This window comes from Hemicordylus capensis, chromosome 2 (genome assembly GCF_027244095.1).
Source record: "Hemicordylus capensis ecotype Gifberg chromosome 2, rHemCap1.1.pri, whole genome shotgun sequence".
Lineage (NCBI taxonomy): Eukaryota > Metazoa > Chordata > Lepidosauria > Squamata > Cordylidae > Hemicordylus > Hemicordylus capensis.
The window spans coordinates 172,738,676-172,765,862 of NC_069658.1; the positions used below are offsets into that span (position 1 = coordinate 172,738,676).

Sequence of the window (27,187 nt, forward strand, 5' to 3'; positions counted from 1 at the left end):
CCTCACCTCACTTGACCTCCTAAAACGACTACCCCTGTTTGCAGTGGCAAATACTCCTGAGGAAACAGGAAAGGCTTCTGCCCATCTAGCTCTGTCCTGTCTGCACTGACTGGGAGCTCCCAGGGTTCCAGACAAGAGCCTTTCCAGCTCTTCCTGGAGACATCCCTCATGCAAAGGAGGTGCTCTACCACTGAACTATCGCCTCTTGAACGTAACTATATAGCCTTGAGCAGGGGCAGCAGACAACTGAGGGCCTTTCATTATTATTACTACTTTCATATTTTGTGCTTCTCAGGTGTGCAGGGCAGTGTATGTGCATGTACTTAAGTCCTTTTTTTCTTTTCACAATCATCCTGTAAGGAGGTTAGGCTGGACATGACTCAAGGTCATCCAGTGAGTGTCCAGGCTAAGCAGGCAGTTTGAGTGTGTGAACTCTTCTATAGTGTAAGACGTAGTCTGCATTTCCTTTTTAGCAGAGAAACTCAAGGTGACTAACAGATGTAAAATACAAATACATCAAAGCAGGCCAATGGAGATAAGAAATGTAAGATCAGCTGTATCTTCTCATTTAGTTACTGGGCATCCTAGTAATATTAGATGGCGGGAAGGCCAGGATGAATCATACATGGGGAAATTGCATGAAACAAGTAATTCAAGGTTTCTTCATAACTCCTATATGTTGACTATGTAATCTTTAGCTTGTTGCCCTGAGAGTAATCCCTGCCCACATGAATAACTTCCAGGCTGTTTTATCCACAACCATTTGTAGTGTCTTGGGTCACTACAATTATCTAGAGAAATATGATCTGTGCAGCTTCACTCATCAGGCTTATCAGCCTTTCCACTGTTCACTTATTCATCCTGGTGTGATGCTGGCCTTGGCTTCACCCTTGAATGTAAATAAATGAGAGGTTTGTGTCCAGGATAACTGATCTTTAAACAAGCCCTAAATCACAGTGGAATCCCCTGCAGATGGGTGCTACAGAAGCAAAGTTGCAAATATTGAACTTACTATGGTAAACTGGGAAAGAAAAGGCAAGGAGGGCTCTGGTGTGCCTAACTTGGCCCTCTGCAGCAGGTTCTTGATTTCTTATGAAATAAGCAAGCTAAGATGAAAAGACACCAAGTGAAAGCTGCACTAACCGCCCCCCCCCATACTGTTTATTCTGGCCTAGAAGCCCCCTTTTATCTAATTGCAGTTCCTGGTCAGCCTTTTGAGCAAATTTAGAAGTGGGCCTTTCCTCACTTTTTTAGAAAGTTTGATTCAGTTTTGGCCACAGAACCAATTTCCTGCTTCTCCCAGATTTGGGGGTGGTCTTACTTTTTCTGGTCATGCAGTCTTTCAACATTTTGTGTGTGATTCGGCTGTAGCAATTCTGAGGCACCAGAAATAGCTCAGTCAGGGAAGCTGTGTACTGGGCAGATATCAGCGAAAGGAACCTGCTGGGCTCTCCAGTCACCAGGGTAGAGTGGCTGACCTTTTATCATCCAGGAAAGTGTGGCCCAGCTGCTGGGTGTGGCACCCAGTGACACAAGGACGGAAGGAAACCAAGCATTTTGTAACGCCAGTTGTCTGCCTTCTTGCCAAGCATGCCAGCAGTAGGGTGGGGTGCAGCTGAGACGTAAGCAAGGAGCAGATAGCAGCGACTTTGAAAATGAAAGCACGAACAGCTGAGCTGAGCCTGTTTTGCAACTTCAGAATCTGAGACTCTGCCAAGTGCTTGGCATCTGCCAGGAAACCACCAGCAGCTGAGAGGGGATTACCAGCTATGCATGCCTTGTAGAAAAGCGACTGCGTCTTGCCTAATGGTGGCAAGCTGGTGTCTTTTGAGTGGCAAATACTGAAATATCTGGGATTTGGGACAAAAAGTACGTAGGTCAGCTCTGATGATGTAGTAGAGAGGTAGACTTGGGCACCAGGAATTCAAAGCCATATTCGGACATGGTTTGTATCTGCATTCAGTAAGAGCCCCTGGTGGCGCAGTGGTAAAAACTGCCGCCCTGTAACCAGAAGGTTACAAGTTCGATCCTGACCAGGGGCTCAAGGTTGACTCAGCCTTCCATCCTTCCGAGGTTGGTAAAATGAGTACCCAGAATGTTGGGGGCAATATGCTACATCATTGTAAACCGCTTAGAGAGCTCTGGCTATAGAGCGGTATATAAATGTAAGTGCTATTGCTATTGCTATTGCTATTGAGATGTCTCTGTACAGATATATTTTTATGTGAATGACTGTATCTGTGTTCATGTAAAAAATGAATCTGGGTACAGGTCCCTCACATGCATGGTACAGAATCACAGGAAATGTGCTGCTGTACCTGCAGTCAACAGAACATAATAATTGTACCTGTGTACACATCTGTAACTATATGCTGCACCCAGATTGTATGAGTGTTGAACATATATGTGTGGTTAAAGAGTGTCCAACCACAGACTTTCTGAGAGAAGCCCTAACCTAAGGCAATCTTATCCACTTCTACTTGACATAAAGGTTCAGTTAAGATAGGACTTGCACCGGACAAATAGGTAATCTTGTTGGTCCATTAGAAACAAAGAATCCTGTCCTCTTTTAGGATCAACGAAGGATGTAATTATTTGGATGCTTAACTAGGAGTAAGTACCACTGAATTCAGTGGAATTTACTTCTGAGTAAACATGGACAAGGCAGGGCATCATGCAAACGCTGCGAATTAGTATGCATGTTTGGGGGCTGTAACTCTTTCAGACCATGTTGAAGAAGGGGAAGAAGATGCTTGGGCGTGATGATTTTCATGATGCTTAGCAATATTCTCATAAACAATTTATTCGAAAGCTTTTTCACGTCCTTACGAGTAAACATGATCGAGTTGTGATTAAACCAGAGATGGTGGATTTCTCCACGAATTCGGCGTATCCTTTGGAAGAGCCTGATTCCCTTCAGATCATTCCAGGCTAGCCGTTCCTGAGTTTATAAGACGTGGCTCTTTCAGCGTGCCGCTCTCTGATTTACAGCTCTGCAGCCGCCAGCAGGCCAAAGGCCGCTTCTTTGCTTTTAACAGGTGAGACGGGGGTGGGGGTGGGGGTGGGAGAAAACCAATTCCAGCCCGGATTTGCCCCGCCTCTTCCCTCTCACGTGATAACTGACCCGGAAGTGAAGGGGCCCACGTGTGCGAGAGAACGGAAGACCCCTGATGTCTGCGCCGCCCGAATTGCGGATCAACGCGGCTTTTGCTGCGCGCTACAGCCAATACCGACGGCGGGAGGAGTTGCAGCGTCGTGAGTGGTGGAGGGCTTGAGGGAGTTAATGTGAGGGATTGACTTTGTGGTGGTTGTTTTAACGTCCAGCCTGGTTCCTGCTCTCTTTCACTTCCGTCGCAGTTCAGGATCGTTATGGGGCTGCGGGCGAAGATGAGGCGGCGAGTTCCGAATCGGAGGCTAGCGACGAGGAGGAGGAGGTGGTGGTGAGTGGAAGCCAAGATTTTCCTTTTAGCTGTGAAAGATGTCCAGAGCTTCTTTAGCTGTGCCTGGATGCTAGAGTGTCTCTAGAATAGGTGACATGTCTCTTCCTTAACAGTAGGTGTCTTGTCAGAGAGCAGTGGTTATTCGTGGCAGGAGGTGGCTTCTCTTATGTTGAAGCCTGAGGGGCAAGAGGCTCTTGCCTAGTGGGAATGCTAGATACACTTTTCCTTGCAAGTTATACTTTCTTGAGTTTGATCTTTGCTGGAGAAGGTAGGCAAATACCTAAACGGTTACCTACTTGTGTGCCAGTGTCCTCTCTAACAGTCCCCCCCCCCTTTTCTCCTATGGTAGGAACTTGACTCCAAACTGGATTGTGCATTTTACCGTACATTGGCCTTGCTGAAAACCAAGGATCCTCGGATTTATCAGAAAGATGTCACTTTCTTCCAAAATGAAGGTAATTATTGCTTCCCCTTACTCTGTGAGATTTTGACTGATTTGAGGTAAATGGGTGGTGTCACTGCCTGGGATATAAGGACTTCTTAGAATTGCCTGATTGAGATTGGGTCATAGTCCCTGTTTTGGGGGGGTTCTCACATGGTCAGCCATGATTGTCTCTGTCTCTAGCTTCGTCCTCAACCAGTGATGGTGAGAAGCCACCCTTAAAGAAGAAAGAAAAGCCTATGTATCTGAAGGATTATGAGAGGAAAGTCATCCTGGAGAAGGCAGGGTAAGTCATGAAGAATTAAGGTGTCTCCTATGTTAAATCTTAGCCTGGGTTTCCTGAACCCTGAACTGTTACCTCTGTTTTACGTATGTTGAGAGTTAGTGCTAGGATGAGGTTGGTTTTTACATTTTGTTCTCTGATAACTGTAGCATTTTATCTAGGTGGTTGATCTTGACAGCAGCTTCACACATTCTGTTTCACGCAGTTACTGAACTAGAGACCAGTGCACAAAGGCTTGATTGGTTTGTTGAAATCCACATGTGAAAGTCAGTCTCCGGCCTACTGCATTCTCTCTCTCCACGCTCTCTCGGCTAGCTATCTGTATCTCTCCGACCCATTGTTCATATCTCTTTTGGACCATTACTTGCATAATACTGCCACTGATGACTGGCAGTATTACGACCTATCATTCTGATAGGTAGTGTCCATTCAGCAATTCCTAATTATGGGAGGGCAAGCATAACAAAGGATGGAGATGGATATATATATATATATATATATATATATATATATATATATATATATGAATATGAGAGAGAATAGCGAATAGCAATGCCTCTAAACTTGTATCAGTCTGGGGATGATTTCTTCACCTGGGGTACAGGGATGTTTCAGCCAGTAGTCTCTTTAAGGGGGAAATGGTCTGTTTCTTTCTTATCTCATAAGAGAGGTTGACAGAACTGCAGAGAGAGAATGATGTTGCTGTTCTTTGCATATGGATGTTAATAATTAGCAATGTTTGCTTATTTGACCTTAATCTGCATGTTTTGTTTTGACAATGAGGGTTCTTGTTGGAATTTGTAAGGATGTTGGCTGTGGTGGTGGGAAGGAACTGGGGTACAGATATGTACAGTGCTGAGAAAAGGTTTGTGAACCGCTGTCGATGGTCTATATATTAGCACAGTTCTTATTCAAAATATTTTATTATTATTTATTGTTACGTTTGTATACCGCCTTTCATTAAAACAATCCCAAGGTGGTTCACATAGAAAAATTAAAACAAGAGTATAAAAACTAAACAATTAAAATATTAAGCTAAAATATAAAAACAACTCTGACTAAAAAGATTTAAAATACAAGCATAAGAATTGTACAAAATACAAGGAAGCAGCAGTAGAGACAATAATATAAAAGCCTGGGTAAAAAGCCAAGATTTAACACACTTTCTAAAAACTGATGGAGACTGAGGAATGAATAGCCACCGGGAGAGCATTCCAGAGTCTGGGGGCAGCAATAGAGAAGGCTCTGTCCCATGTACACGACAGCCGATCTTCCCTCATTGTCGGCACCAGGAGCAGAGCCCCCTCAGATGACCTCATCAAGTGGGCAGCAACCCTTGGGAGCATGCAGTCCCTCAGGTATCCTGGGTCCAAACCATTAAGGGCTTTAAAGGTCAAAACCAGCATCTTGAATTAGACCCAGAAACAAACTGGTAGCCAGTGCAGCTCTTTCAAAATGGGTGTGATGTGATCCCAGTGGGCAGCTTCAGATAAAATCCTAGCTGCCGCATTTTGCACTAGCTGCAGTTTCTGAATATTCTTCATGGGCAGCCTCACATAGAGCGTGTTACAATAATTCAACCATGACGTGACTAAGGCATGGGTAACTGTGGCCAGATCTGCCTTCTGAGAAAGGGACTCAGCTGGCACACTAGCTGAAGCTGTGCAAAGGCACCCCTGGCTACCGCCTCCTCCTGACCTTCCAAAAGCAGAGTCCAGCAATACCCCCAATCTGCATACTTGCTCCTTCAAGGGGAGTGCAACCCCATCCAGAACCGGTAGAATCTCCTCATCGTGATTGGCTTTCCTACTGACCAACATTACCTCCATCTTGTCCAGATACAATCTCAGTTTATTAGCCCACATCCAACTGATCACAGCTTCCAGCCCCCAATTCAGGACATCCACTGCATCCCTAGGATCAGGTGACAAGGAGAGAGAGCTGAGTATCATCTGCATATTGCTGACAACTCAGTCCCGTCCTCTCAGTCCCAAGTCCAAGACCTCTCCCAGTGGTTTCATGTAGATGTTAAACAGCATGGGGGATTGGATCCTAAGCTAAACTCTGATGAGAGAGGCAACCCCATAGAATAAGTAAGGCAAAAAGGATATATTTTGCATATTTACTCAACAGAAAGAGTCAAGAACAAATATTCTTCTGTGGGAAAGTATGTGAACCCTTAATTCAGTAACTGGTGACACTAAATGTCTCCTGTAACTAGTCTCTCAAATCGGCTTTGAGAAATCTTAGCCCAAAAAGTTCAGTGTTTGATTCTGAATGACCCATTCTGGATTATTCTGGGCTTCTGGATGGCCCACAAGTCTTCTGATAGATGTCTTCTGTGGATATCTGAATTAAAAAATGAATTTCTCAGACATAATCACAAATGTCTTTTTTAGCAAAAATCACACACTACCTTCCATAGTCGTAGTAATATTTATTTGTTAGCTGCCCCATAACAAATTGTTCTCTGAGTGACTCACAACAGAGGATTGAAACATACAATAAAAACACATAACACATGGAATCATAACAGACAAAAGAGTAAAAAGAAAATACAATACAAAGTAGCTTAAAAACTCATTAGTTAAAAAATCAGAACAAATCTGAAAACCCGAATTTAAAAACATGAATTTAAAAGGCCTGTGTGAACAAAAGTCTTTACCTGGCTTCTAAAAGAACAAAGTGATGAAAGTAAGAACATCATCCCAACTGTCAAGCATGTTGGTGGAAGCATCATGTTTTGGGACTGTTTTGCTGCATCAGGACCTGAATGGCTTGCCATCATTGATGGAACCATGATTTCAACTTCATATCAGAAAATTCTAGAGGATAATGTCAGGTTGCCCAAAAGTTGAAGCTGAACCGAAAGTGGGTCATTCAGCAAGACAGCAACCCTAAACATTCCAGTAAGTCTACCACAGAATGGCTGAAGAAGAAAGGATTTCATGTTTTGAAGTGGCGAAATCAGAGTCCTAACCTAAACCCTATTGAAATGTTCTGGCAAGACCTGAAGCAAGCTCTTCACGCAAGGAAGCCCTCAAATGTCTCAGAGCTGAAACAGTTTTGTTTGGAAGAATGGGCCAAGATTCCTCCAAGCCGATGTGAAAGACTGATCACCAGTTACAGGAAACATTTAGCTGCTGTTATAGCTGCTCAAGGAGGTGCCACTGGTTACTGGGTTCACATACTTTTCCACACACGAGTTCCCAAGAGTTTGTTGACTCTTCCAGCTGATAGAATATTCAAATACTCACCTTTTCGCCTGAATTACTTATTCTATGGAGTTGCCTTTCTCTCTTATCTTAGGATCTAATTATGTTTTTGAATAAGAATTGTGCTAAAATACATACCATTCTAGGGGGTTCACAAACTTCTCCTTGGCACTCATACCCATGCCACATGATTTGAGCATGACACATGCATTTTTTCTGCATCTGTTCAAGGAAATTGGGATTTAGTGCTTCTCCATGATACTGAATAAATAGGCCACCAACTGTAGCATGAGCATCTTGAAAATGAGTGTCTGAATGCTGAGGGTCTGCTATGTTGACATGTCAGGAGAGCATGTCTCTTTATAATTACTTCACAATTCAAAGTTTGCTTTGTACAGGATGCTGAGTGTAGATCTCTGTTCCATCTAATGAAGAGAATTATTTCATATTTGTATGATTGGGTTTTCTGTGCATGTAGAGTTCAATGGCCCTCCTCCCAATTCTGTGCATGTTGAGTTTCTGTGCATTGGGTATGAACATGTATCTGGGGCAGCCTGTACTTCTGGAAAGCCGAACTAAGAAAATGGAGGGCGGGGAGTCAATTTCATAGCCCTATCTTTTTTTTTTCTGCAGCAAATATGAAGATGAGGAAGGAGGAGCAGTTAAAAAACAAAAGGTGAAATTATGAGGGGATTGTTGGGAGTCTGTGGATTTAGGGTAAGGGAGGATTCCTGTATAAACTAGGCTTGATGCAAAGAGCTGAAAAGTTAATCTTCTCTTGTCTCCTTCCTCCCCACCCAAATCTTCCAGAGTTACGTAGAAGAACAGAAGCAACTTAAGGAGAGGTGAGCTGGGAATTGGCTTGTCTGGGAGAAGGCAGGTCCATGTAGCAGACTTGTCGTCTTTCTACCCCCACCCCATTTTCTAGAGTGTGTGTGTGCCTTCTTGGTCATCCTTGCTCAGTGGCTAGCTTTTTAAATGACATGTGCAGCCAAAAGCTCATGCCTACCTGGAAGGTCTTCCCTTAATTGTAGGCATGAGGGAATAAGCTGTGGTTACTTAGTGTGGAGGAAAATGCACTCTGCACATTCTCAGAATCTCACCTTTTTAACTTCACATTTTTCAGGGCTGAGCTTTGAACATAAATTCTGAAACTGAGCTCCAGTGCCGCCTTCTCCATGAGCGGATCTCTTTCTTAGAGCTTATGGTTTTGATGGCCATAAGTAAATATCATTCCACCCATGGTATCCTCAATACATCAACTTGCTGGAGTCTTGTCTCTGGAGAATTACGCCCAAGAAAAGTAGACTGGTTGCCAAGAGCCCGTGACACTGCTGCTCCCACATTTTACTCTGGTCCTAATAGCCTTTTGGGCACAATTCCATGTCTTAGCTTTAATCCTTTAAGTCCCAGAGACATTTGTTCATATATGAGAGTTGCTGAGACCTTTCTTTGCACCCCCATGCAGCTTCCAGAAGTTTGTGACTGACAGTGATGAAGAAGAAGAGGATGAAGGTGGCAGTTCATCTGCCTTGCTGTACAAACGGGCCAAGAGTAAGGAGGAAAAGGTGGGTGGCCCAGGAGGTTTTATGAGTGATTTCCTGACTATCTGGGGTTTCACTTATCCAGGGTTCTTCAGCCCAGCTGTTTGGGTCGAAGAGTAAGAAGGGTGCAGGGAAGCTCATTGCCTTCCCTTACTTGGGCTCCAGATTTGCTGTAGATCTTTGATCTCTTGGGATAGTGAGATGGAGGATCTTGCTTGAACATGATGGTGTCAACCAAATAAAGCTCTAAAGTGGTTTACATAGCAAAACAGAAGAGAGGATGTCCCAAAAAGTCTAAAAAGAGACACAGGAAACTCCCATAATAGCCACTGGGAAGGACTATATGCTGTGTTAAATAGGGGGCATAGTTTGATAAGATAGTTCCTTCATTCTTGGTTTGTGACTGATGAGTGGTATGCTTTTGTAACCTCAAGTCTCTAGGTTATGGTAGCATCCTTTACTTGGGCCATCTTGATTACTGCCTCAGTTTGAGCTGATGCAGAGTCTGTTAACACTTTCCTGACCACCATGAGGCTTCTAGTACATATTAAACACCAATTTTCAACAGCTGCACTGATTGTCTGAACAATTCAAGAGTGATTTTTCTGTATAAATAGAACTGTTTGTTCTTTACCCATCCACTTTATCTGTAAGGAGTAGACTTTTTGTGCCTCTATCTCTCCCTTCCCTACCCCCCTCCCAAATAATATCCCAGGATGCAGAATTTTGCATCCCAGCACCAAATCTTATGTTTGCACAGAATTGCAGAATACACGTAGCCTACCAGTATTTCTCAATGTTTTTGGAGTCACGGACCAGTACATTCTTTTCCTGAGCTCCTGGCAGTGGCAGCCCCCACCAGCTCGAAATTGTTTTGGGGAGGGGTTTAATTCCTCATAGACCAGCATGGACTGGCACTCAACTCCTCGTGGACCAGCACCGGTCTGCGGATTGGCTGTTGAGCTACTGGGATGTCCTCAAGCCCAAAACCCAAGGGCATGTGGAACTTGCTTTCACTAGTGATGTGTCAATATTAGAACTTGAGCACCTGTGCTGAAAAATGGCCTTGGTGAGGATTGACTATTTGTTTTTTAGCTCATAGTGGAGTAAGGTAATCTTTAGCGGAAGCATAGTTCTATTAATTTATTGGTAGTGGGAGTTACCTCAAAGGTGACTGGTAGTCCTAAACATTTAAATAAAAGCAGCTACTCTTGGAGGGCAGTGGGTTCTGTCACTTTACTCAGTTCTGCCCCTCTTTTCCTCCAGGAGCATGAAGAGGCAGATTACATCAGCTGGTTGAAAGGTCAGGAGAAGCCACAGGAGGAAGAGATACTGAGGGATTTGGTAAGTGATGGGACAGGAACCACTTTTTACCAGTTACTCTGTATAGTGGACCACCATGAAACAGTAGCTGGCAGTCTGTGAGCCAAATCTGGCTCCATGTGATATCCATCTGACCCTTGGCTTCCTTCTAGTGAACTAAGAAATGTCTTCTAAACCTAGACAAACTCCTTGAAGCTGGCTTTAGGAAGGAGGGGCAAATTCAGAAATATGTGGAGGATCTGGGTGGTCTGGGGCTTCCATTTGGGCCAGCAAACAAGTAAGGGGAATTGTTTTAGGGACATTAGTTGGCCCTCTGATCAATCGGGTTCCTAACCACCACAATAAGAAGTGTACATCTTGAAGCACTGGGCAGCATTAAATTTTTAGGACTGCTATATCCACACTAACAATATCTGTTTGGCCTGTGGCTGGGAAGATACATTTTTCTGAACTGGCAAGCACTGTCCCAGAACTGTACAGCCTTGTTGAGATTAACAGGGGGAGTCACTGGATGAGTTCTCTGCATTGTTCCTTCATGACCAGAAGTGGGATGGTGTCCAAGCCATCTCTCTGGGTGTGAGCTGGTTGGCTTAATGGATTTTGCTTGATGGGGGTTCTTGGTTGTGGACTTATTTCAGGTTTCATATGTGCCTCTCTTGCACTGTTTCCTAAGGCCCCACTTAAAGAATACTGGAGCGATCCCAAACTGGATGAAGGGGAGCAATTCCTACGTGATTACATCTTGAACAAACGCTACAAGGAGGGAAGTGAGGAGGAGGAGGAAGAAAAAGGGTAAATGCTGGTAGACTTCTGAAGGTGTTTGGGACAAGTCCTCCTGTCACTCGAATCTAGACAGAAGGGATATCCTCCACAGGAAGGGAGATGGAAAGGAAATTAGCTGCGATTCCCATTCAGCTACCGAAGTAAAGTCTTTGTGGGCTTGCGATCAAATGTACTTATGCAAAATTGCTGCATGGAGGTTGATGATGTTTGAACATGCCTAAACACTTTATTTTTGTACACACATCAAGGTAGTCTTTTGTATTTATTGGCAGGGGTGGCTGTTTTGAAATCCATGTATTTAGTTAAGATCCAGAGGCATGTGCTCCAGGGCTTGTGAGGTGAGCTGGTTTATGTGAAGCTGTGCCTCCTATGGTTTCAGTGACTCGTGCCACACCAACAGGTGCAAACTTTGTTTGCATGCATGTGTTGGGTTTGGGTACATATGCTGTAGAACTTGGAGTATGGTAGCAGGGTTTTTCTTTAAATCTCAGATTTCATTGTCCTCTGTGTTGGATTTCATTTTGTCATCCCACAGAGGAACAAGAATTGTTACTGCTGTTTTCTTGGAAATTGTGTATGAACATTTACTGAAAACTACAGTTATGATGGATTTCCTGTTGTGGGGTGTATGTTGCCCTCCCCTCTGGGATCAGAAAAGGCAGGCAGTTTTGTTTTGAGATGAGAGACACAGCAGAAGTCCAGTAAAGAAATTTTTATTAAGGGAGATTGAAACAAGGGATAAGTGGGCATTCCTGCATGATGGCAATAGTATACACATGTTAACTAGTGTGTCAAAACTGATTTTCTAAAGTTTAACACTTTTTGTTATTAATTACACTTATATCCTGCTCTTCTGCCAAGGAGCCCAGTTCATGGTTATGTTTATCCTCACAACAACCCTGTGAGGTAGGTTAGACTGAGAGATATGACTGGCCCAGGGTCACCCAGTGAGCTTCATGGGGATTTGAACTCAGGTCTTCCCGGTCCTAGTCCAACACTCTAACCACTATACCATGCTGGCCCTTAACTTTAATCGCTAATAAATCAAGGTGGATTCTTAGATGTTAACTACAAGTAGACTCTCTGGTGTTAATAAACATTGTTTAGATTCTCTGATGTTGGAGTGGAGGAACCAGACTAACTTGGAGCACCCGGAGGACCGAGAGAAGGTAGGGAGGACTAGTTATCTGGTACTCTAGGGAGGGCTTGTGTTGGCTTCCTAGGCAAGGATATGTATATGAAGGTGGGCAAAGGATTCTGGATGCATTAAGGATGCCCTGATCACCTTAAGTGTCGCAGCGGGGAAATGCTTGACTAACAACCAGAAGGTTGCCAGTTCGACTCCCCACTGGTACTATATCAGGCAGCAGCAATATAGAAAGATGCTGAAAGGCATCATTTCACACTGCGGGGGAGGAGGCAATGATAAATCCCTCCTGTATTCTACAAAAAGAAAAGCACAGGGTTCTATGGGCACCAGGCGTCTTAATCGACTTGACAGCACACTTTACCTTTACCTTTCAGGCAACCAGACCTGGGCAGTCAGGGAAAACACAACCTAAACTCTGCCTTGTGCCCCCTTGCCATCCAGGGGTTTCACCATTCTCATGAGAGGGTTGATCTATGGGACCAGAGACACTTAATGTGCATCAGGTCTTCATTAGTTTACCCCAATGAAGGTGAACTATTCCACCTCCTGGGGGCCCTGCTTGTGTGGGGCTCCTGACACATCGGGTTAAAAATAGACCTCCTATTCCATACCTTCCCCTCTCCACTCAATCCTCCAGACTTCCAAGGAGTCCAGGCCACTCCGTGCATCTGAGCAGCTTTGGGCAGGCAGATCAGGAAAGACTGGGGATGAACTCAGATTTCTCGGGTGGCGTGGCAAATGCAAATTAACCACAGTGGGGAACTCTAGGACGGGGTACCTAGGAATTAAGCCAGTTCCTGGCAAGCCAGAATCCTGGATTGTGTTAGTGAAAGAAAGGACTCTTAGGGCATTCTTAAGGTCTTGGTCCATAGCGGCCATCAAGACCAAGATGGATGTTACTCGGGGACCCATCCCTGAGGCTTGGATGGAACCTTCAAATGAGTTGGGTGGGTGGTAAAATCCCTTTAGCCCGCATGTGTGTGTCTATGGCCAAATGGTCTCATGAGAGAGTGATCCACTCATAGAGTGAGGATTGTCATCATACATTATCAGCAATTCAGCCTGACTACTGATGCTGCATCCTCCCTCTCTTCTTGGATCACCTCTCTCATGAGATTTTGACTGAGGCTGAGCATGCTTTCACCCCAGGGGAAGTGGCTGGGTCTGGGGGCCCCTTCCTCAACAAGCTGGTTTTAAAGTAGAACAAAAATCCTAAAAACATGAAATCACAAGGGGCAAATCCCAAATCGTTCTAACCTATTCCTAGCAGTTTAGTCCTATACTAAACTGTCCCAGTCACTCACTTATTTATTTAAAAAATTTAACGACCCCAAACTTTTGTATCTTTGTGGTTTACAGCCCAGATGGGATAGGAAAAGGGGTTTAGGGAGGGGAAAACAGTAAAACAATTCCTGGAGACGTTGGAGGGATAGGAGAGTGGGAGGGATGGCCTGACGTACCTGCCGAAGAATTGGGATGGTGGGAAGTCATGTATCTTGGGTTGGGTCCAGAAGGCAAGAGAGAGGGGCAAAATGCAGCCCCCTTAAATAAGGCAAAAACCATGTGTTTGGGAAATTCCAGAGAATTCTTGATCTCAAAATCAGGACAAAGGAAGATGGAGTTGGGTAAAGAATATGTTAATGTGCCAACCTAGGCTCCAGACAGGTGATGGTTTTACCTACTGGGACAATCGCCCAGATGGATTGGAAGATGGCTCTCTTTTGTTTGTCCTGGATCAAGCAGTCCTTAGAGATCAGGATGGTTATTTGGTTTCCTGGGGAATGCAGGAAGAAATGCAATCAAACGTGTTAACAAACAGATAGGCAAAGGGGCTTCTGACTTATCAGTTGAAGGAGAGTTTAATACAGAAAGTCAATCTTGGGGCATCAGCATGACTCTGCAAAACTATGAGATCTGTTGCCAGGTTTCTCATATATGTGGGTTTGACTCTTCCTTTGCCAACATGTACACGGATCTTTCCTGGACAGGTCCTCCATGCCAGCACCATGTAAAGGGGTGCACGGAGGGGTGTCTAAAATGGTGACTTCCTGTAACATGGTCTTGGAGTGAGACAGAAAATATTGTTTTGGGTATCATGATTATAAAATCACTGATCTATTTCTTTGGCTGCTGCTATTGAGCTGGACTTTCATGGTTTCTCCTGCTTTTCTCGATAGCTTAGTTGGTTATAAAACCTTGGTTTGACACAGCGGTCTTTAAGGATGATAAAGTTACAGTCTGCCCACCTTAAAGGCTTATAGAGATTCTAGGGCCTGTAAGGTGACGATAGAGCTGTCAAAGCAGGAGAGAATGGAAGTTGATCAGTAGCTGGAGTGCAAGACCAGGGATCAGCCAATAGGGGCATTTTCAGTATCTCTGGTCTCCAGCCAACTTTAGAGCACACTTTCAATTATAACCACCCTAGTACCAATTCTTGTTTCTCTAATTATTGGCTAACCACTTTAGGAACTTTTGTTGAAAAGCGGTATATAAATATTTGTTGTTGTTGTTGTCGTAGTAAATTGTTGATGCAATTATCGGACTGACACTGAAATCTACAGCTTAGGAAAAATTCCTCCAATTATGTTGAGGTTAAAAAATGGGAAGAATAAGATCCTACATTTGTCAATAGCCACCTATAAATAGTAGGGATGAGCCCGAAGTGGTTCAGCACCAAAATGTTCTGGCGCAGGGTGAGGGATTCCCTTAAGGGAAGGTGGGCAGGTCCTACCTGCCCATCCTCCAAGCCCCCACTGGCCCGCCGTGGTGCTGTTGAAGCAGAAATGCTGCGGTGATGGGATGTGTCCCCTGGCATCTCTTGCGTGGCGTCTGCACGTAAATGGCATCAGTGCATCATTGACGCTATTTGCATGCCAACGCTACAGGAGGGCTGCCCGGGGATGCATCCCATCAGCGCAGCATTTTAAAGGCGCAAGCGGCACAAGCTGCCGCTTGCACTGAAGTATTTCTGCTTCAACCGTTCGATTGTGGGCCAGTGGGAGCTTGGAGGACAGGCAGGTAGGACCTGCCCGTCTCTCCTTAAGGGAACCCCTTGCAATTTGGTGCACATCCCTAATAAATAGGCTGAAGACTGCTTTTGTCCCTCTTGCCTGTTTCTTCTGCCTCTCCTCCCCCCTCCCCCCCTTCTTCAGGCAGTTACCAGACTATCAACATAGTAACTTGTCCCACTGTTTTGTATCTTTCTCTGCAACTATCCCAGAGATTGCCTTTGGTTCCTATTGGCTCTGCAACTTTCTCTGCCTTTGGCTCCTATTGGCTGCTCAGAGCAGGTTTGGCCAATTGGGACAGGAACTTTGAAGGGTGACTGCTGGGTTATTGTTGGGCCAGCCAGCCAGTACTTCTGTTGAGGCACTCCCAGGAAGGTAGAATCGGAGCTCCTAAGATTCAGACAATATGTGCAAGATCTCTACATCACCCCACCATCCTTGGCAGTGAAACCAGTGGTTCTGTATTTTCCAGCTGTTCCTCTTTTTGATGTTTAAACCTGGCTCAATGGCCATATTTTGCAAGTCTCCCCTCCGTTGCCTCCAGCCTCCCACTTCAGTACCATTGTTAGTGCAGCTGCACTGAAGGGATACTTCCCAAAATGCTGCAGAACAGTGCTGTGCTCTGCTGTTGGTGGGGAGAACTTTGTAGAAGTTTTGGTATTAGCACAACAAGATAGATAAGCATAGCTAAAGTAGAGGGGGTGGGTGAAAGGATCTTTCAGGGCACCTGCCAGTGACTGGCAGATGTTGGAGAAATGCTTTCCAATCCTGAAGAGACTTGGCTTTGTGGCCAGGGTCCCAGTCCTTTGTGTGGAGAGGCTGGAAAGTGGCTGTTTGGTCCCTCAAACTCAAATAATAGTTGCTTAACCAGTACTGTTTTTCTAAAAGTAGTTTCAACTCAAACTTTAGCAGACCTCCAGTGGAAGTCGCATATAGAATGGTTCTTTAGGATAGTTCCTTTTTCAATAGTTTCTTGGGCACTTACATTTCTGTGACATCTATCAAGTTACTTAAAGGATTGTAGAAAATAAGTCATTTTTGTGCTCTTGACAGCTGTTTGAAATCTACCTCTTTCTCCTCTTGTACCTGTCTTCCACAGGCTATCTGGAGTGCAGCTAGTTGTGTCGGACTCATCAGATGAAGGCGAGCTCTTCCTCCAGAAGCAAGAGGACTTTGAGCGCAAGTACAACTTCCGCTTTGAGGAGCCCAATGCTCAGCAGGTCAGAGCAACGTCCTCTGTCCGTGTGAGGCAGGGAAGTTGGGGACCCCTTTGCTTAGTGTTGTGGGAACCCTCCTCTTAAGGGAACATCTGAGCAGGATCTCTTCTGTATGAGGGATTTCTTTTCCCCGTTTGCCTAAAGTTCTGCCTGAGGGTATGCAGGAAGGAATAAAAGAATGAATGCCCTGTTTTTCCTTTTCCACCTCCCCCCCATTCAGGTGAGCACGTATCCTCGCATCATTGCAACTTCAGTACGCCGAAAGGATGAGCGCCGCAAAGAGAAACGCCAGGAGATTCGTGAGCGCAAGAGGAAGGTGAGTTCTGTGGAATTGGCTCAGGACCTTGCTTCCATTTGTTGTGTGGGGAGGCTGTGATTTTTACCTAGTACAGATGTAGGTGCAAGGCTGACCAGCGGTGGCCTATCTCTTGATACTCTGCTTTGCCCAATTAAAGGAAAAGGAGCATAAGCAGGAAGAATTAAAGCAGCTGAAGAACTTGAAACGCCGGGAGATCCTGGAACGGCTGGAGAAGCTGCGTGAGATTACTGGAAGTGCAGCCAGCACCTTCCAGGAAGGGGACCTTGAAGGGGACTTTGATCCTGCCCAGCATGACCAGCTCATGGAGGTGAATGGACGTTCCCCACTGCTGCTCAGAGCCCTCAGCAACTGCAGCCTGTGATGCTGGCAGCAAAAGATCTCTCTGATGTGAATAGCAACCCCCCCCACACACGTATTGCCTACATATTGCCGAGGGGTGTGCTTGATTATTTTTGTCACTGCATTACACAAGCTCTTGCTGTTGAAGGCCTTTGCTCACTGTAAGTTGAAATTGTATAGAACTGAAGGCTCTATATAGAACTGAAGGCTCTATCCATGACCAGTGGATAGAACTGAAGGCTTCCAGGCTCATGCAGAGCTTGCTCTCTGGCTGGCTGATCCTCAGAGGGAAGCAAGGTTTCTGATTTCCTGACTTGAAAATGCCAGGCAGGGATTGGTCTTTTAGTTCTCCTTATCCTGCAGCGATAATCTTGTATGCCCCCCAAACTAAGCAAATCACAGGGTTGAGAAATTGAGTGCATGTGGCTATGTTTCAAGAGTAAGCTACACTTTAGGACTAATTGCTTCAACTAGTGGGCCTCAAATAGTGTGGGTGGGTGTGTTATGGTCCAGACTCCCTCCACATATGTCACTTGTATAGATAAAAGTCCTGGTTATTGTTGGTTGGTTTTCATCCTAGGCAGTAGCCTGTTCATGAGACAATTCATGCTTCTTCTTTCCTTCAGAAATTCTTCGGGGATGACTACTATGGAGTCGGTGAGGAAGAAAAACCACAGTTTGGTATGGAGGAAGGGATTGATGGTATGTTGGGAGCCATGGGATGAAGAGAAGTTGGCAATCGGATAAAAACTGGTGCTGGTCTTGTGTTAGAGCCACTAGCTCTGGAAGGTCACTATTTTACATTATTGTTTAAATTTCATAGAGAGATGAATCTTTCAGTGGAGAGCCTTTATGGTCAGAGACAATGTTAAACAGGCATGGGAATGCTTATAAAGTTCAGGTAGATAGGTTCAAGTGCATCCCACCATGACAAGCCCTCTGCATTCTAAATACTAATAAAGTCAGGAGTGTGTGTGTGTGTCCCCCTGAGTGTGATACTTGTCAGCTTGTGTAGGGCTTATATAAACTCTGTTCTTGTTTCTGAACATTGTTTCCAAAGAGAGGTCTTTTTGCGTAAGCAGTTTGTGTCCAGGCAGACTAGATTTGGATACTGTCCATACTTACTTGCCCACATGGCATGTTCTTATTGGTGGGTTTGTTGCTGGGTGAAAATATATTCTTTAATATCTTCTTAAAATGTCTCACTGTTACTGAGAGAATGGATTTCATCACCCTAAAACTAAGGGGTGTGTGTGTGTGTGTGTGTGTGTGTGTATTGCAGATGACTTGTACATGTAATCATTGAAGTCTTAGTTGTGTTTCTCTAGGATCTCTTAAGTCACTAAGTGTTTAGTGTCTGTCACACTTTTTTAGATTTAAATATGGGAGCATTTTTAATGTTGAAACCTCTAGGGCAGTAAAATAGTTTACCATAGTTTAGTTTCATCCCTGTGTGTTCCTGGAAGAACTTACAGGAGGACTTCTTATAGAAATCAGCAAACACATGGATGTCTGGTGACATAAAATATTGAGACTTGGAAGTCGGCCCATTCCATTCATTTTTTCACTTAGGCTGAGCTCCTGTTCGCAAAATTGAGATGCGTGGACTACACTGTAGGGTTATTGGCAATATTCATTCCATTGAATGTCTTGAAAATCTGGCATTGAGAAGTATATTGTTTCTGAATGTGGAGTTTTCTGTTAGCTATTATAGGTCTAGCAACAGGAACAGGCTATGTTCCATTTTCTTTGCTAATGATAGTCTGTGGCTTGATCCACTTCCTTCAGTTTTCATTTAAATTTGAAAAACTATCTTGCAAAGTTGGGTTAAGCCATAGATTGGAGAAGCTGCACCTGTAGAACCCTGGTCTTCCACTACACTGTTGCTGTGCTGGGGGAGCACCATGTGTGTTATAAATGCCTCCGGCAGAAATTAGAGGTATATGTAGTAAGCGTTGGTAAAATTGGCACTTGTTGAATTTCCGCCTGGACTTATCATTGCCAGGCTGAAAGACAGAAAGTGTAGGTGCATGAAGCCTAGAGTAAAGCAGCATAGTATGTGAGACAGTATGGGGTCATCACTGCTTACATAGTGCAGAAGTTATGGTAGGCCTCTTTAAGTTGTGACTTCCATGCCTTTTGGAGCATGAGTAAAATGGCCAGTTCCTTAACTCTCAGCTTAAACCAAAAGTAGTTTTAAAATTATTATTGCATACATCTGAATACCAGATGCCGAGGAGATGCTGTAGGGTGGGCCCTGACTTTTTTGCTTAACCCCTGAGCTTTCTAGAGGTATCTCTTGGAAACAGGATGGTGAAATAGGCAGACCCACCTTGGTCTGATCTAGCAGGACTCTTGGAATAGTTGGAAAGCTCTAATGTGGTGAGGTTGGATGTGGGAGACTTCTGAAGGTATTGCACAACCTGGGAATGACTTTGGCCAGAAGGGCTGTTGGAGGGCAATTGACTGGGAGCCACAGAGACAAAGGGGAAAGGTATGCATAGCTTGAGGATAAAGCCTCTTACAGAAGCTGCTCACACCATCTGAAGCAGATTTCTGCCTGGTTTTTAAATTTAATTTAATTTTGTTAAAACGAGAGTTGCATTTCAGGGATCCACATTTCACACCACATCTGTGTGTGTGTGTGTGTAATAATAAGACTTAGGGATTCCCTGATCACTTGTCCCCCCTCTTTTTTTAATTGATTGCTTAACACAGCTGAATGTTTGTTGTCCAGAAGAGGTGCTTCAGGACAAGGTAGTTCTCTTTCTATTTCAGCAGAGGGTGAGGGAATCTCTGGCTATGAAAGATTGTTCCCTCCATGGGCTGGGTGGGATTCAGCAAGCAACAGCACCCATGTAGTCATTACTTGGATGACAGACAAAACAGTCCTCCATTTTCCCTCATCCCCAATGCAGATGAATTGAATTGGGACAATTGGACAGGAAGGGATGGTGTCGAGGCAGAAGCTGACATATGGCGGCGGCAGCAGGAGGAGGAAGACTACCAGCCCCACTGTGAGGATCCCGACTTTGTGGTATGTCTGTTTTGTACCTTAACTGGGTGCCCTGTCCCTGGTTACTATGTGGGTCACCAGCAGGGGGAGCGCTTGCCTCAGTCTGGTGCTGTAGCTGGGACTGGCAAGAGATGACACCTATGACAAGGAGGGCAAATGCTGAATAAAGGAAGGACCTAGCTCGTAGTTGGAACCGTGCGCTGTGTAATCCCTGTGCAGATGTCAGGATGGATATAGCAGGTTTTGCCCATTAATAAAAGGGGCAGAGATGGGAAAAGGAACGGTCACTATTCACCAAGCTTCACTGGCAGAAGTGGCAGTGAGATTGAGTTATTAACTGGAACATCTCTGGCTCAAATATCACCTCTGCCATGTACTTGCTAGATGGTTGTAGGTACCGCACAGTAATATTACTCTTTTGTATGAGCAATACAAGGGCTGAAAACCTGTTTGGCATTAAAGATTAGAATTTAATTTCACAGATAAAGTTGATCTGACTGTCATCTGAATTTAGTGATGGTAAAAAGTGTAGTTTGAAGTTCCATATACCAATGAGGTTTTGGAGTTGGTGGAGGGAGAAGATTCCCATCTCTGGATTTAATTTAGAGGCCTGTTTTGCTGTGGGGAGCTCTGTGTGGGCAGTAGTAGGCTGCTCCTTGTGGGTTTGTGGAAACACTTGGGTTCTTGTCCATGTATGCTACTAGGTGATACTGGAGAGCCAGTGATGTGTAGAGGTTAGTATTGGGTTGATGCCAGGGAAACATGGGTTCAATTCTTCCTTTAGTCATGAACCTTGCAGAGTGACTTTTGACTCTGTCACAGAGCCTTTCTAAACAAGAGGGTTTGTTGCAGTAGGGATGGTGGGTGTAATGAAATGCAGGTTGCTCTGTCAGTCTTCAGCTGGTGGCAGCCTAGCTTGAAGGAGTAGTGTGCTCCTAGATTGGGATCCGAGTAGTCTCTCTACTGAGGGTAAATCCTAGGAAAGCATAGAGTAACCTCAGTTTTGTCACAGTGGGATTGTGTTCTTTATTGAATCCAGAGCAAGTATGGGCTGTATACACACTTCGGTTTGTTCTACTGCCTTTGAGCACTTTTCTTGTCTCTATGTGCAGTCTGCCTGCAGTAAAGAATTGCACTTTTGCTCTGCCTCCTTGCCTTCTCTCCTTCGATCACACCCCCACATTTTGCCACCGCCACATTTCTCCCTCATTTTTTCTCTGCCCACTCTGTTGTGATCTGCATTTATTGGCTTTTGAAAGAGAGAATGTAGAGCATATAAATATTGGCATTATTTTTTCTGCTCCCTAGAAGGTAGTCTAACGAAAGCCAAAAGGGAAATAAAAAGATAAGGGAATGCTGTCAGTAAATATTTTGTGTCAGCAATGGCCAGGACTTACTGAAAGTTGAGTGCTAAGATAAACACCTTATAGGCTAGTGATCTTCACTATTTTTGAAGTCAGGGCAGCCTGTGTCAAAGGACTCTAGGAACATCGGAAGCTGCCTTATACCGAGTCAGACCTTTGGACCATCTAGCTCAGCATTGTCTACACAGACTGGCAGCGGCTTCCTCAAGGTTGCAGGCAGGGGTCTCTCAGCTCTAGCTTGGAGATGCCAAGGAGGGAATCTGAGACCTTCTGCATGCAAGCAGCCTCATTCCCAGAGCAGCCCCATCCCCTGAGGGGAGTATCTTACAGTGCTCACATATGTCATCTCCCATGCAATCCAGGGCAGACCCTGCTTAACAAAGAGGACAATTCTGAACGAGCCCTGCTGCCACTTAGTGCTGCATGAACTGCGCTGGCAGTGGCAGGAGGAAGCAACAGAGAGAGTGAGAAGCGGACCAGCTGGGAAGGGGTGGTGCCCACAGAAGAAAGCAGCAGAGGGAGAAGCGAGAGAGAATGACAAGCTAGGGGCAAGCAAAGCAGCCAGGAAGTGGTGGGGCTAATAGCGGCAGGAGGAGGGGGAAGGAGCAGCAAGCCAGGGGCCACCATTGAGGCCTGTGTGGGTGGCCATTGGCTGCCCAGTGGCTGCCACTTTCGCTCTCTGCATGTTTCATAAACCGGGACTGGAAGACTGCTGTCCACAGAAGAAGGCATGGGCGTGGGTGAAATCAGCTCCCAACTACCACCCATTCCCCACCACCAATACCTGCAGAAACCTGTTCAGAGTGTCTACATGCTGGAAACTAACGTGCACAGAGACTACTCACACAATTTCAACTCAGCACAAACCAGGGTATTTTTGTTTGACCTTTTTAACCCTTTTGGTGGCACAGTGGTAAAACTGCCGCTCTGTAACCAGAAGGTTACAAGTTCGATCCTGACCAGGGGCTCATGGTTGACTCAGCCTTCCATCCTTCCGAGGTCGGTAAAATGAGTACCCAGAATGTTGGGGGCAATATGCTAAATCATTGTAAACCGCTTAGAGAGCTCCGGCTATAGAGCGGTATATAAATGTAAGTGCTATTGCTATTTAGGACTTGATTTGAGGACTTCTCATGATTATTCATGGTAGAATGGGACGTGCGTCGTTTATACAGCCAAGAACATTCCCCGTGGAAATCAACATTCAAGTTGGAACCATTTTCCGTCTAGAGAGCCTCTCTCTCTCTCACACACACACACACACACACACACACACACACACACACACACACGCAGCCCAATGTGCAAGGCAAAGTGTTGGGGGGAACAGGACAACATTCTAGTTCCTTGGTGGAAAGGTGGGAAGAAATAGTGTGCTTGCTTTGCCCCCCATTCTGCATTTATGGTTGTGTAGGTTCGAATCTATGGGAATCATCTATATCGGGCAGCAGCGATATAGGAAGATGCTGAAAGGCATCTTCATACTGTGTGGGAGGAGACAATGGTAAACCCCTCCTGTATTCTACCAAAGGCAACCACAGGGCTCTGTGTTTGCCAGGAGTTGACACTGACTCAACGGCACACTTTACCTTTTAGAATGCTTGTTTCTCATATCTATTCCCCATACACACACTTTCAGATGGATGCAGATTATGACCCTTCCCAGCCTGGTCCATCAAAGAAGAAGCGGAAGTTGAAAGCCTCCCTTGTAGGCAAGAGGAAGGGCAAGTCACCGTTTGCAGAGGCCATCTGTCGGCCAAAAGAATCCTTTGACCCTGGTAAGGATATTGGGTGGGCTAACATTAGATGGTCTCTCTGATCCTGAAAACCTTCCCTGGGCAGGATAACAGCAACTGCTTTGATGGAATTGTGGGGTGGGGCGAGGAGAGAGACAGATGGCCATGGGCCTCTCCCATTTGGTTTCTGGACTGATGCATGATGCTGGTCACACACTCGATTTGGTCTCTTGCTCTGATCCATGGGTGAGGACTCCTGTCATCTCCCCATTGTCATGAACAGATCACCATCTGGTTAAGGTAGGGCTTGCAATTCACCTCTGCAGGAGTGAGGTTGGTCCACCTGAGAAGGTAATTGGATCCAATAGGATTACAAGAAGTCTTGTAAGGGTTTAAGGTTAGCTCTACTAGTGATTCTGTTGATGCTCAGGTGCAAACATGAATAATGTGGAATAATAAATTCACTAGAGCAGTAGACACAATTGCTCCTAATCCAACCTGCTTCAAGGTCAGCCTCGTGGTATTTGGAAGAACTATGGGAGTTGAAGCCGTGAGGTGGGTGATCCAGAGTGCAGCAAGAGAATCCTTTGACACCCAGAGAAGAAATTGTGTTTTAAAATGTGGTGGCCTATGGCACAGTAGTCTTCGGCCTTATTAGAACTGCAACCCACCTTTAGCCACACCCTGTTCACCCATTTAAAATGTCTTATCTTTCTCTGTCTCTCTACTACTACTATGATGGTGACGAATATTTATTTACCATTTTTCAACCAAAGTTCTCAAAGCGGTTTACATAGAAAAATAAAGTAATACATAAATAAGATGGGCCCCGTCCCTAAAAGGCTCACAGTCCAAAAAGAAACATCAGGCAGATACCAGCAACAGCCACTGAAGGGATGCTGTGTTGGGGCTGGATAGGGCCAGCTACTCTCCCCCTGCTAAATATGAGAGAATCACCACTTTAAAAGGTGCTTCTTTGCTCAGTTAGCAGGGTTTCTGTATCTTTCCTTCTCTTTCTCTTTCCTTCAGGTACGAACTACCTAAAGTCACGCTGCAACCCAGAGAACTAAAAATGACTACTTTGGGCAGGGATGGCCAACCTGAAGCTGTTGTTGGACTACAACTCCCACCCCCACCCAGCCTGTGGTGAAAGTTCCTTTGTCCAGCTAGGTTTCTCTCTGTCCCTGCAGAGGCCAAGACGTTTGAGCAGTATGTGGATGAGTTCTACCGCTTGGATTATGAAGACCTGATAGGAGACCTTCCCTGCCGCTTCAAATACCGCACGGTGGTCCCCTGCAGCTATGGACTCTCAACGGATGAGGTAACCCTAATCTGTGACAGAAATTGGGGCAGGTTCCTTTCTTCCTGTTAGAGAGGGAGGTGGGGAGGAACTGAGGAGGGGGCTCCTTTGCATGTCAACAGTGCTCTGAAGAAGCATAAGAAATCGATCCTCTCTGTCCCCCTTCAGATCTTGGTAGCTGATGACAAAGAGCTGAACCGCTGGTGTTCTCTGCGGAAGACCTGCATGTACAGGTGAGGGGGGGAAAGGAGGTTCTGTCTGCATTGGCTGCACTGGAAATCGATGGCTGCAACATGGCATGAAGTGGGGGTCCCTGCTGTGCCAAAGTGGAATATGGCCTGGAAACTGGGACTCTTGGGTTCTAGCCAAGCTTTGGATACACAGTCGGGAATTGTGATGGTCTTCAAAGAATTCAAGGTTATTTAGCAAGGAAGAGAATGACCGTGGGAGTGGGGGCTGAGGGAAGGTTATGGAGGTGACACTTGGGGGCAGGACATCTTGGGGCTGAGGGTAAGGCATCCAAGTCACTGCAACTTCAGTAACTGGCTAATGGAAGTCTTTCTAGACCTTCCTTCTGGTTCTGAGCCCTCACTAGGCACTGCTTGCTTATTACTAAGCTGTTACTTGCAATGATCTGGACTAGAAACTCAGTTTAGTAGAAAGTTTTAGTCTTTCTTTTTAATGAAGACTTGACTTTGTCACCTTAGTTTTCTTTTCATGTGGAGTGGAAGACAATACAGCCCAGCCTGTCTGGCCTGACTTTAAGGCTGTGTGGCAAGGGAGTAGTTTGCTCTTTCATTCAAGTTCAGAGAGGCTTTCTCTGGATCTGTGTTCAGGGCCTCAAAGCACAGGGAGCCCTTCGCTCTATGTCCTGTTTCTCCCCTCCTGCCTGAAGACCAAGGGTGGTCTGTCATGCTCAGCATCTGTTGGATATTCTCCATGTAGGTCCAAGGAGGAGGAGCTGCAAGACAAGTCGGCCTATGAGAGGAAGGGCCAAAATGCCTGGAAGAAGCAGCAGATTCTCAAATCGCTTTGGACAGAGTATGTATTCTGGTGGTGGGCTCAGTTGAGCACCTTCAGAGTATGAAGGTGGTGGGCTCGGTTGAGGGGTGGGGCTGGGATATAGTATCTGGGGAGCCCCCAAATAGACCACAAGTTTGGAAGCAGTCCTGGAGTTCATATTGTCTAACCCTTTTTACCCAGCCATGATTCTGCACCCACTAAACACTGCTTTTCCACCCCTTATCAACTATCAGCCAGCCTACCATGCCTTAGGCACCCCATGTCCAAAAGTGCCTTCGTTGAATTGCTTTAATAAGCTATTTGGAAGGCTTGAGTGAGTGAATCAAGCCGTATGGCAGTGGGAGGCAAAAATGGGATCAAAAGCTAATCTGACATTGGAGGGTGGTGTGTCATTTCTGCATCCAAACATAGTGGATGAAGAAATGACACACCAAAGCTGTTTGGAGCTGCCTTGTTTTACTTTCCCTAGAGCTGGCCTTAGGAACACTGGAGTCCAGGTGAGCAAGAGGGGGGAGATCTCCCTTCACCTGCTCCTTCTTGCCACCATTGTGCTTGCCTCTTCTGTCCTCTCCACCCACCTTCTGTAGTTGCTGCCTGCTTCGTCCACTTGCGCTTTTAGTGGATGCTGGGAAGGAACTGGAGGCCCTTGGCATGACAAGGGAGACTTGTCCTTGACCTTGAAGGGACAATGGAATACTGAAGCTGGGCTTGCTGGCTGCTCTTGCATTTCCTCTGAAACCTGCCCTTTCAGATTCAGGGCTGAGATCTTCGAGAGTACTGTCTGCCCTAATGCTGTTCTGCAATGCAATAGCAGCTCTACAAGAGCTGCCTGACGAATTTGGCCATTTGATCTCTGTGCAGGGTGGAAGAGCTAGGAGACAGAAAGGAGCCTGCAGGCAAGAAAGGAAAGAAGAGCAGGGAGAAGGCCAAGCGGCAAGAGCTGCCTTCTGAAGAGCTGCCACTGGCCAGTACTGGGGGCGAGGAGGAGACGCTCCTGTTTCCCGAGAGGGCCACCAGGATTGCAAGCAAGGAATTGGAAGAGACAGCTGCTACTGCCTCGGAGGGCCCCTCTTCTTCTCCTTCTCCACACCTCAGTGGCAAGAGACTGAAGAAGAGAGGCAGGAGGGGGTTGCTGCTGGGCACCAAAGTGTGGGTGGGGGGCTCCGCATTCAGCCGCCAGAGGCTCCAAGCCTACGGTCTCAATCCCAAGCGTCTACACTACCGCCAGCTGCTTCGAGAGAAAAAGCAGAAGCAGAAGGAATGCCCCAGACGGACTTGGCAGCACCAAGGGAGCAAAGTGGCTCAGGGTTGAGCAGTCCCATTGAGCTGAGCAATAGGCGCCGCTCTCGTACCATCCACTTTCCTCAAAGTGAGTGCGGGTGGTCCTCTAGCTCTTAGCCAAGATTCTGTGGCCCTTGTTTCCAGTGTAGGTGAACCGTTTAACTTGTATTGTAGAATGATTCCAATACATCCCTCTTCAGTACCTCCCCTCTTGATGCTTTGTGTCCTCTTTCTTACCTTTGAGTCTTGCCTTTTGACACTGCCCATCAGTGTCTTTAAGCAATACAGTTCTGTACAAAGACAAATGGGGTGGGGGCGATGCCAGTATTTCATAATGCTCACAAGAATGTCAGCCTTGCATTCCTGTTGTGTGTTACCAGAGCTGCCCCATAATGCTGGCTAGA

At 45.6% G+C, this 27,187-nt stretch overlaps 1 protein-coding gene across 1 annotated transcript; it reads left to right on the forward strand.

Annotated features, from left to right (window-relative positions):
- The first annotated feature begins 3,118 nt into the window (after positions 1 to 3,118).
- Positions 3,119 to 26,990, forward strand: KRI1 (KRI1 homolog). Its single transcript, XM_053292888.1, has 19 exons — positions 3,119 to 3,255; positions 3,358 to 3,440; positions 3,790 to 3,895; positions 4,066 to 4,168; positions 8,014 to 8,056; positions 8,191 to 8,225; positions 8,849 to 8,948; positions 10,191 to 10,268; positions 10,921 to 11,039; positions 16,288 to 16,408; positions 16,626 to 16,721; positions 16,861 to 17,031; positions 17,690 to 17,765; positions 19,982 to 20,100; positions 23,083 to 23,221; positions 24,370 to 24,500; positions 24,648 to 24,712; positions 25,425 to 25,520; positions 26,364 to 26,990. The coding sequence occupies exons 1-19, from the start codon at positions 3,171 to 3,173 to the stop codon at positions 26,812 to 26,814; spliced, it is 2,217 nt and encodes a 738-aa protein (XP_053148863.1). The 5' UTR covers positions 3,119 to 3,170; the 3' UTR covers positions 26,815 to 26,990.
- Positions 26,991 to 27,187: the final 197 nt, after the last annotated feature.

Excerpts from the sequence above, each read along its gene's own strand:
- KRI1 (XM_053292888.1), top strand. The coding sequence starts at position 3,171 with ATGTCTGCGCCGCCCGAATTGCGGATCAACGCGGCTTTTGCTGCGCGC. Across the intron at positions 8,057-8,190 it reads GAGCAGTTAAAAAACAAAAG|AGTTACGTAGAAGAACAGAA; the intron begins GTGAAATTATGA and ends CAAATCTTCCAG. Across the intron at positions 24,501-24,647 it reads ATGGACTCTCAACGGATGAG|ATCTTGGTAGCTGATGACAA; the intron begins GTAACCCTAATC and ends GTCCCCCTTCAG.